This window comes from Micromys minutus, assembly GCF_963924665.1.
Source record: "Micromys minutus genome assembly, chromosome: 10".
NCBI classification, from domain to species: Eukaryota; Metazoa; Chordata; class Mammalia; order Rodentia; family Muridae; genus Micromys; species Micromys minutus.
The window spans coordinates 2630665-2641803 of record NC_137979.1 but is presented as its reverse complement, the minus strand read 5'-3'; the positions used below and the strand labels follow the sequence as shown (position 1 = coordinate 2641803).

General features: G+C 46.1%; 1 protein-coding gene across 1 annotated transcript; it reads right to left on the bottom strand.

The window, feature by feature from the left end:
- Window positions 1-439: 439 nt before the first annotated feature.
- On the bottom strand, window positions 440-1375 carry LOC308426464 (olfactory receptor 2Y1B-like; the record flags this gene model as incomplete). The annotated part of the gene is made up of 1 exon (XM_080924231.1): window positions 440-1375. One exon carries the CDS (start codon window positions 1373-1375, stop codon window positions 440-442), a length of 936 nt encoding a protein of 311 aa, XP_080780357.1.
- Between the last annotated feature and the right edge of the window lie 9764 nt (window positions 1376-11139).

The window sequence follows — 11139 nt, the reverse complement described above, 5'->3', positions numbered from 1 at the left end:
CTCGCTGAGCAGCAATGACTCCCAAACAAAGAAGGCACTAAAGCCCTATGTCTGCTGGGGAAAGCTTTGGTTTGAGTTTTATGATTTATTTATTGAACATTCACACACACACACACACACACACACACACACATACACACACTCACTTGTACATGGAGGCCTTAATTATATCCGTGTACCATGTGAACTGTACACATCAAACTCAGACCCTCAGGTTTGGCCACAAGTGTCTTTATCCACTGAGCATCTTGCCAACCTAGACCTGTTTTTGTTGTTGTTTATTTTGATTTGGGTTTTTATTGTCTTCTATCGTGGTGTGCCCCGACAGTTTCATCATGAACATAACTAGTTGTAGTTGTTTGGACACCCAGTTCCCCTCTGTCACGGACACCCTCTGGACTTCAGAGTATAAAATGTTTTACTGATCAGCTTTCCCTTTCTACCCTGTGGCTGCTGCTCTCCCAAGTACCCTCCACAGAGCCCCCTTCACATCCTTGTTCCTCAGGGTATAGATCAGAGGGTTGAGCATGGGGGTGACGATGGTATAAAACAGGGCAACAAACTTCCCCTTGCTCTCAGAATAGCTGTTCTTGGGTTGTAAGTACGTGTAGGTGGCTGAGCCATAGAACAGAGACACCACCAGGAGGTGTGAGCAGCAAGTCCCAGCAGCCTTTCTTCTGGCAGCCACTGACTTGACCTTCAGCACTGCCCTGGCGATCTGTGCATAGGAGGCTAGAATGAGCATGGCCGGCACTGCAACAATCACCACTCTGGCCACAAACATCTTGGCCTCAGTTCCTTCTGTGTCCTCACAGGCCAACTTGAGGAACACAGGCATCTCACAGAAGAAGTGGTTCAGTCGGTGTCCACACAGCCGCATGGACATCATGAGTCCTGTTTGAATCAGAGAGTTCAAGAATCCTCCTACCCAAGAAGCAATGGCCAATGCGTGACAAAGAAGAGGGTGCATGATGGTCGTGTAGTGCAGTGGGCAGCACACAGCAGCGTAGCGGTCAAAAGCCATCACTACCAGGAGCACACTCTCTGTGGATCCCAGAGCGAGAAATATGAAGAGCTGGGCCACACACCCTCCATAGCTGATGGTCCTGTCAAGGCCATGAAGGTTGACGAGGAGCTGGGGCACGGTGCTGGTGGTGTAGCAGAGGTCCAGGAAGGAGAGGTGTGAGAGGAAGAAGTACATGGGGGTGTGCAGACGGAGGTCCATTCGGGAGAGAGCTATGATAGCAGTGTTGCCAAAGAGAGAGATGGAGTAGAAAATCAAAATATAAATGAAAAAGATGTGTTCTAGTTCTGGCCAGTCTGAGAAGCCCACCAAAATGAAGCCTCCTCCCAAGCTGGTGTTGAAACCTCCCATAGCCTTTGACCTGAACAAGTACCAAAGGCAATCAGTGCATCCTATGAAGAATAAGGTTCGTATGCTGTTTACAGTGTTTCTTAAGCACTACTAAATTATGAGCTAATTATCTCTTCTGGTATCCAGCCCACTTTCCCAGCCTTTCATTCTCATCCTCCCTACTTTAGGCAGAAAACCTCTGGGTTAGGAATGATATCATCTTTGTTTGAACCATATCTCTGTTACCTCTTTGTTCCTAGGCTTATCCAAGGCTCTCAGTCCTGGAGACTTGATATTTCTTGTACCCATTACACTGGGGTTTGGACCTAACCCAGCACCATGATAATGGCTTTTAAAAGACTGTCAGAAGGGAGTTGTGGGAAAAACAGATATAAGGCATATGTCACACAAGTGAGGACTGAAGGTTAGACCCCCAACACCCATAGAAGTCCCTCCTCTGCACAGAGACATCAGGAAATTGTCAGGCTCGAGTGTGTCTCCACATCAACAACTCACTGCAGCAGCATGAGGAATACAGCATCTGACCTCTCGCCCGAGGACTGTACTGCTGGCTTGGAGGTAGATCGAGGCACAGAAACTGCTTAGTATTTGGGAACCTCTGGTTTTATTATCAGGACCGCAAAGACATCCCATTGTTTATAGAGACCACTCGTTTACAGAGGCACTCGCGAACACACAGAGAGATGAAGGTAGATGCTTCCCAGTTTCTGTGATGTGGGGCATCAGCCATACTGGATATGCCGGTGCCTAAATGCTTGGTTCTTGACAACAGGAATTAGATCAGCACCGTGCCATTAAAAGATAATTTAAACGGATAACAGTAATATTAAATCTAATCCAATTTTCCTGTGTTCGGTTGCATATGTAACCCTCTCCTCAGTCTCTGGGGAACTAACTCTCAACCAGCGCTGAGCATGTCCTAAACCATCCTTGGCCTCATTCTACATGAGTGTGTGATCTACACACTATCAAGTTCTTCATAGAACAGCAACGCCCATTCTAGTTCACTGCAAATATTGATGGTGGTCTTCAAGATCCCTTTATGAAATAGTCAATAATAGCTCATCATTTCACAGTATACGACCAGAAAATAAAGCTGGGTGGTGGTTGTTCATGTCCTTTGTCCCAGCACTCGGGAGGCAGAGGTGAGTTTGAGGCCCCCTGGGTCTACAGAGCAAGGTCCAGGACAGCCAGGAATACACAGAAAGCCCTGCCTTGGGAAAAAAAAAAAGACCAGAAATAAAATGAGTACAGTCTGTTCAATTGAAATACAAAGTCTGGGTGAATACGCTGCTTCTTAAACACTGATTTCCCACACAGGGCTTTGCCTCAAATTAGGATGAGTCCTCTTCCATCTTCTGCTCCTTAATAAATTGTTCTTCACTTAGTTTCAACAGTTCTGGCCATGGCTTTGCTTTCTGTCTCCTGGATCCGATGCCTTCAGTTTGCTTTATTCAGTTTTAGGTACTAAGGCCTCTCAGAAATGGGGTTCTGAAAGGTACCATAAACCCTGCACAGCTTACCAACTCTGTACTCTCTCAAGTTCTGGGAAAGAAAACACTGCTTACCTCCTCCAGGTCTGTCTGGAAGATTATGTGAGATCTGCTCCTCTCTGGTTCTGACGTCATCTGTGCTGTGTGGGGCTTGAAGCCCAGCTGAACCTACATAAGTCTTGCTTATCCATGACCCTCTGCCCCAAGAGTCTCACCAGCCAGGCACATCACCAAGAAGAAACTGTCCTCCACCGTACTCTCTGGCTCACTTACCCTAACCAAGACTAAGAAGGACCTGGTGGTATATTATTAAGACACCCTTTTCCCTCTGGACATTGCCTGTGGCTCTTTAATAACAGTGGCAATGGAATTATTTATCACCTGTGGCCTTTGAGACCTCTGGGCCCCAATGTGGCAATTATAACCAAGTGTTGGTTCTCCAAGATGCTCTTACTGTCCTCAGTTCCCACAATTCCCTGCACACTGCCCAGTCTTAGCTCCTGTTTCCCACTCACTGCCCCCTTTACTCCATGGTCCTTAGAACTGAGTGCTTCACTTGGCTCATGCAACTTTACATTGTGAGATTCCTCACATATTCCCAGCTCAGACCAGAGTCCTGCCAGCCCTAAAATCAGATCATACTCTGTGTCTCATATAAGCCAGTATAAGATGTTCACCACGTATACGATGCTCATCACAGTCTAGGTGTCCCGTTTCTATAGAATTCTAATCAAATGCTCACATTCTCAATCACACACGTCATTAATCCAACTAAGCATTTATTCCTTTAAGGAAGAGTTTGACCTTTCAGGGGCTCTTCAAATTCCACATGGATTTTAGAGTAGGTGTCTTTCTTTTCTGCAAATAAAATGCGTCTCCATTTTTTTGTGGAAGTTGAACTGAATCTGTAGAGTGCTTTGAAACAGTATTGTCATCTTAACAATATCTGGGTTTCCAATCTATGGTCATGGGATCATGGATCTCCTTCATTTGCTTTCATTTCTTTTGCTACCATTTTACAGATTTTCATATCCTGATCATTTAATTTCTGAGTTAAATGGATTTCTAAATATTTTACTTGTTGGAGGTAAATGATTTTCTGTGTCAGTGTGTGTGCACGCGCACACACACACACACACAGAGGGTGGGAGGGAGAAAGGAGGGGAGGAAGGGAGGGAGGGAGGGAGGGAGGGAGAGAGGGGTTTACATAAAAGAGACACAGATATAGATGCACAAAAAGCATCTTCACAGCTTGAGAATCTGTTTTGAAATTTTAGCCATATGGGGCAACGGCTCAGTGGGTAAAGGCATTGCCTCTAAGCCTGATGAACAGAGAGAACTGAGTCCCACAAGTTGTCCTCTGCCTTCCACGGGTGCACAGTGCCATGCACATGAGCCCTAATAAATAAATAAAGTTAATAAGATAAATGAGTTCCTTTTAAAAGACGGGGTTTCTCTGTGTAGCCCTGGCTGTCCTGGGACCCGATCTGTAGACCAGGCTGGTTTCAGATTCGAAGATCTGCCTGCCTCTGCCTCCCCGGTGCTGGAATTAAAGGCGTGTCCGATGACCGCCAAGCAAATAAACTATTTAAGAGTGAAGCAGAATGAAGACGATGTGCCCATTACTCTGTCCCCCTCTGGCCCCTTTCCCTGTAGCAGCTTCTGCTCAGCAAACTGCTCGCTGGGAGCAGAGTACAGGGAAGGACTAAAGGCTTGTTTGTGTCTCATTGTTCATGAGACATCCAATTCAGTGAAAGGGGAGCTTTCCTGGGCTATCGATCACATCTGGCAAGTGCCTGCCTTCAACACCCTGGAAACTGCTTCTCACTCTTCACACTACCATTGAGCCACACCAGGGAGTCCCTACTTTGCAGTTAGAAAATCAAAGGCGTGACAGGGCCAAGCTGTGTCTGGACCACCCATGCAAGCCTCCGTCCATCCTCAGGGCTGCACCTTCTTGGCATCCTGGAGCACACCTTTTGTCCCTTCTGACTGCAGACCGAATGGATGGAGACATCACTTGGTAACCCAGGTCTGAATCCAGCAACTTCCTGTCTTGTTCAGCCCCAGTTCGAGTCCTTTCTTGTCAGTCAACTGCCATTGTTTTTCTCCCTTCCTGTTCCCACTCACCAGGATCAGGGTAATCAACAGTCACAGCAGCAGAATTTGGTCAACAGGCTCTGGGCACTTACTGGACACATATTCGTTGTCGTGAAATATACTCACAAGTCCGAGGCTTTGCTTAATCTTCCCAACAAGCCAGCAGGAAATTCTTTTATCTGTGAATGATGAAGATGAGGCTCCGAAGGGCTGACTTGCCCAGGGCAGTATTCGAAACTCAAACACGTCAACCTTCGGAATGCTTCACTTTCCCTTCACTTCCCCTGAGCTACACTGGGTGGCTCCGCCCTCCGAAAGCACTCTGAAGACCCACCCCAGACAGGAAAACAAAGGAGACAGCAGGGCAGCTCTTCCATCTCCTCCTCCTTACCCCCAGCCCAGCTTCCAGGAGGGCTGAATGCTTCACTGTCTGACTCAGCCAGAGAACCGACCAGCACTGAGCCGGGACAGCTGGGAGTCATGGCTCTCTACTCCGTCAGCTATCCAGGTACAGGAAAGAGTTTAGACTGCAGTGGTTCCCAGCCTTCCTTGTACGGAACCCCTCTAATACAGGTCCTTGTGTGGTGGTGACCCTTCATTGCTACTTCGTTACTGTAATTATGCAACGGTTATGAATCTGATTGTTATAGGCGACCCTGTGAAAGGGTCGTTCAACTCTCCAAAGGGGTTTCAACCCACGGGTTGAGAACGGCTGGTCTAGGGTGGGGGAGGTAGCAGGCATTAAGCAGATGCAGGGAGAAAGGTAATTCCTGGCATGCTTAGATTTGGTGTAGGTAACCATACTCAAACCCACTGCCAGGAAAAGGTCTGCGTGGGTGTTGGATAAAAAAAGCGCCCAAAGTATATTCAGTTCATAGTGTTTCAGTGACTGTTGGATCAGCCAGAAGAGAGTCCTCGCCTCCAATGTCACTTAGCAAGTGTGAAGGAAAGTCAGTTCATGCTGACCTGCCTTCACTCATGTCCTAAGAAGCAAGACAACATGTACCACCTTCCAGCCAGGATGGCCTCTCCAAGCTCAGCCCGCCAAGAAAGAAAAGGCCGCACTGGGAACATCGTAGACATGCTAAGATAGAACTTCAGCCAGGACATGTTCTCAGAGGTGAAATGATCCAATCAGTGTGCTCCTGAAAACAGGAAGGCGCCACGGGTTCCCAGAGAGGCTTTCCTCATTCCGGGTTACCCCGAAATACATGAAAAGCTGAAATTACCTATGGACAAGTCCTGTGTTTCCTGTACGTAGGTGATGATAAATTGTGAATATAGGTTAGGGTGTCACTTATCGAGAGAGCACTTGCCACCTGGTGCAGGGTAAATAAATCCGGTGTGTGTGCCGAATACAGTGGAACTAATTCTAGGACCTAATATTTGCCACAGATTTTCCTAAAAAGCAAGTAGTGATTAAGAATTAAGTATGTAGTAGTGTCCCGCGCAACCGTCTCGCCAGCAAGAACGACGCGGCACACAAAATAGGATTCTTCTGCGGTAAAGCTTTAATGCTCTCGAGAGGCAGAGCATAAGCTTACATCAAGTAGAAGCGAAGACCCCTAACTATCTAGCCCATCCCCTTATATAGGAATCAGTCCTCGCCTTGGACGTGGAGCCCCCTGATTGGTTGAAACTCATCAGGCCTTATGACGCCACGGGAGAGGCAGAGCTCAAGGAGTGGAAAGTTACCCAGAGCGTGTGCACATAACTTGTTTACTGCTAACTCCAGCCGGATGTCAGCGCCATCTTGTAATGGAGAATGTGCAGGCAGCGTCCCACATCTCCCCCTTTCTTTTATTCTTTAAGCAAAGTAGAACACCCATATTAGGAGGGTGGAGATAGAAGTCAAATCCTCATTAAGGTGTATAAAGACCATGTACAGGAGTAACCGCTAGGCTTTTTGTAGCCCGTAGTACTCCTGACCTGTCACTCTGCCGTTTTTCTGAGGGAGGGACACTGGGGCAGGCAACCCTCATGCAAAATGACATATCTCCCAGAGATACCCTGCGACAAGGGGCTCTCAGTGTGATGCTTTGCTCGGCATCCCTCATGGGCTGCTCAAACCAGACACTTTAATCCTGTGCAGTGAACCGAAGTTCTAGGAGTGCAAGAGCTGTCTGGCTGGTGACCTACTGCTTAAGCAAAGACAAACAGATATCAGCTGATGCTCCATGTTCTAGAGCGACAAGCGCTTGGGCAATAACCACCTTGTCTCTCTTTTTGTTTGGGCCTTGAGCTTACAAACCAGCCAGAGAAGCAACACAAGTCTGCAGCAAAGGATTGCTCCAAAGAGTTCCACCCCCACCCAAGTTGATATCGGTGGTGAAAACGTAGGGAAGACTGTAGCATCATGTTCCACTGGAATTGGTTTCGGGAATGCTGACAGAATCGCCCATCTCGCCTCTCCTCTGACTCTCTGGTTCCAAAGCATCAGGAGCAGGGCTGCCATCAGGAGTCTCCACCATTTTTCGAGTGAGCCTCTCGGGGACCCAGAAGGGATTATTTTCATCCTAAGGGAAAACACAAACAGCTCCCCTGGATCTGATCAACACAAGATCCGGTCCTTTCCATTTATTAGTTATGACATCTTTCCATTTCCCCATCTCTCTTGGTTTGTCCATGGGTAGGCAATGCCTTTCAGCCGCCGTACGGCCATGGTCATCAAGATTTAAAAAATTTAAGGTGAATAGTGCCATGGATACTGAGGTCCTAGGCACAGCGGGCAAAGCCTACATAATTCCCCCTTTTTGTTTTATTAGATATGATTTAAGGGTGCGGTGAGCACGTTCCACAATACCTTGTCTTTGTGGATTATACGGCAAACCTGTAAGATGAGTCACAGCCATCTGGCTACAAAATTGTTGAAATTTTTGTGAGGTATAAGCAGGTCCATTATCTGTCTTTAAGAACTTTGGTTTACCCCAGGCATTCTAGGCCTCTAGGCAATGTTGGATGGCGTGTGAGGCCTTCTCTCCAGATAAGGGAGTGGCTGCAATTACACCCAAACAGGTGTCAATGGATACATGCACATATTGCAGCTTACCAAAGGAGGAGACATGGGTAACATCTATTTGCCATATTTGAAGAGGTTGGATGCCCTGAGGATTAACTCCGGAGTGGGGCACAGGCAGAAACTGACTGCAATTTTGGCAATTGACAACAATATCGCGAGCCTGTTTTGGGGAAATAGAAAAGCGGCGTCGCAGAGTCTCAGAAGTTACATGAAAGTCTTTGTGAAAACTTTTAGCAGCCTCTAGAGGCGAAGACATGGCTATAGCAATCATTTTTGTAGCCCTGTATGCCAAATTATTGCCTTGAGTCATAGGTCCTGGCAATCCAGAATGAGCTCTAATGTGAGTAATATAAAAGGGTAATCTTCTGACTAGAAGGCAGTTTTGAATTTGTGCAAAAATTGAGGCAACTCTGTTAGACGGTTTAATAATGCCAGCTGCCTCAAGCAGATTGACAGCATTAACATAAGATGAATCAGACACTATATTTATAGGTTCTGAGAAATGTTGTAAGACCTCAAGAACCACTAGACATTCTACCACCTGTGGAGGGGCTTCTGTATACTGCCTCAAATAGACCTGTCCATTAACCACAAAAGCCCCCAGTCCGGTCTTGGAACTGTCAGTATAAATCACTAACCCTTCTTTTAGGGGACTACAGGACGTTACTTTGGGAAAAACTACAGGTTGAGTTAAAGCAAACTGTAAAATTGGGTGTTTTGGGTAATGATTATCTATTTTTCCCGAAAAGGAGGTGACTAAGATAGCCCAATCATTCGAAGTGGCAGCAAGAGTTGAAACTTGTATGGCATTATAGGGAACAATTAGCAAATGTGGTTCAGTGCCAAAATGTGTGATGGCAGATTTTAGTCCCCTCAGCGCCAATTGTGCCACAGCATCTGGATACCAGTCAATTATTTTAGCTGGCGAGGCATTAGGATGTACCCACAATAATGGTCCTTGTTGCCAAAGCACAGCAGTAGGGAGTCTGTTTGTTTTAAAAACACATAATGAAAAAGGTTTATCATAATCTATGCGAGCCAATTGTGCATCTTGTATAGCCTCTTCTACCAACTGTAACGCTCTTTCTGCTTGCGGGATCAAACTTCTAGGTGAGGAGACATGAGGATTTCCTTCTAGAATATCAAATAAGGGTTTAAGTTCAGCAGAAGGAATCTTAAGAAAAGGTCTAAGCCAATTGATGTCTCCCAGTAATTTTTGAAAATCATTAAGAGTGTGGAGGTGATCTCTTCTTATCTTGAGCTTTTGAGGGACAATCTTATCAGGGAATACCACAGACCCTAGGAATTGACCGGTATCAGAAATCTGGACCTTTTCTGTGGCAATATATAGGCCCATTTTTTCCAAAGCTTGCTGCAGTAGGGGAAAAGCCTCTGTTAAGATTGACAAGTCTTTGTCACATAATAAAACGTCATCTGTATAGTGCAGCATAATTAATGATGGAAAATGTCTTTTAACAGGAATAAGGGCTTGGTGAACATATAACTGACATATAGTCAGGCTATTAGCCATGCCCTGAGGCAGGACCTTCCATTGGAACCTCTTGTCAGGTTCTGCATGATTAATAGAAGGAAGGGTAAAGGCAAACCTGGGCCTATCTTGAGAATGTAAATGTATGGAAAAGAAACAATCTTTAATATCTATTATCATTAAAGGCCAATGTTTTGGGAGCACCGTGAGAACCGGTAGGCCACGTTGTATAGGGCCAAGCAAATGCATTTGTTCATTGATGGCTCTCAAGTCATGCAACAATCGCCATTTTCCTGATTTTTTTTAATCACAAAAATGGGGTATTCCAAGGTGAAGTAGAGGGTTCTACATGACCCAATTGTAGTTGTTCTCTAATCAATTGGGTAAGAGCTTCTAATTTTTTGAAGAAAAGGGGGCCATTGAGGAACCCATACCAGATCCTCCATTTTCCATGGTATGGGCCGTACTGCCTCAATGGTGCTTAGGAAAAGCCCAGACCCTGCCTTTCTTTGGGTCCAAGCCTTCTCGCTCATTATCATCTGAAGTCTCAGGGCTATCAATGTTAAGAGCCTCAAGGTCTTCTACAGGGTACAAGCTGACTCTCCTTTTCTTAATATTAGAGGGCATAAGGGAATGAAAATCTGAAGGTTTGTGGGTAACAACTCTCTTGCTGTGCAGCGTACCTGGAGGTCCTTTTTCCTTAGGGGGGGAATATCTTTTCCTGTGCGCACCCATCCTCTCACTCTGTTCGGCTTCTGATAGTCTATCCTGGACTTCACTCAATGTCTCTTGCCCCGCAGCGATAGCGGGCCTACAACTCTCATCTTTTAAACAATTTTGTACCATCGTCCAAATGGCCATGGTCCCAGGCCCGAGGTCTCTGGCAGTCAGCGCACAGTCTAAATCTCTACCCAATTTTTTCCATGAGGCTGGTGAGAGAGACCCAGAGACCGCAAACCAAGGGGCAGCATGCTCTACCTCTTTTACAAAACGCTGTAAGATGCGGGTGGGCAATTCTAAATCTCTCTGCTTAAGAATTGACTGCAGGGCTGTAACGGTCGAGTGTGAAGAGCCCATCACAGCGATGTAATGCCCGAGGCTTATTTACATTGCGGCACAAAGTGAAACTGAAAGGCGAGTAAGCACAAAACTAACCCTAGCCCCGATGGACACAAGAGGAAATTAAGAGGAAGAGAATAAAAACTGCACTGACAAAGACCAGAGCCTCTACAGACCCTTCCCACGGCCGTGGAAGATTTAAAGCAAATTTAAAGAAAGATCCAGGGTCAGACATACCTTGCCGAACTTATCTCCCTGCAGTTCTGGATCCTCCCTGCCCGGAGACAGGGGGTCTTCTGTGGTGCAGACTATGGAGTGGTCGAGTTCCCGGGTTCAGGCACCAGATGTCCCGCGCAACCATCTCGCCTGCAAGAATGACACGGCACACAAAATAGGATTCTTCTGCGGTAAAGCTTTAATGTGCAGGCAGCGCCCCACATAGTAGTGTGCAGTAAGTTTTCTTACTATGAAATACCAGAAATTAAAGAGGCAATCAACCACATTATGGGTTTTTTTTTAAAAAAATAAAACAACATACACGAACAACAATATAACATACATGTTAGCCCTGTAATAGTGTGATTTGCTGTAAGATTTTTTTAGG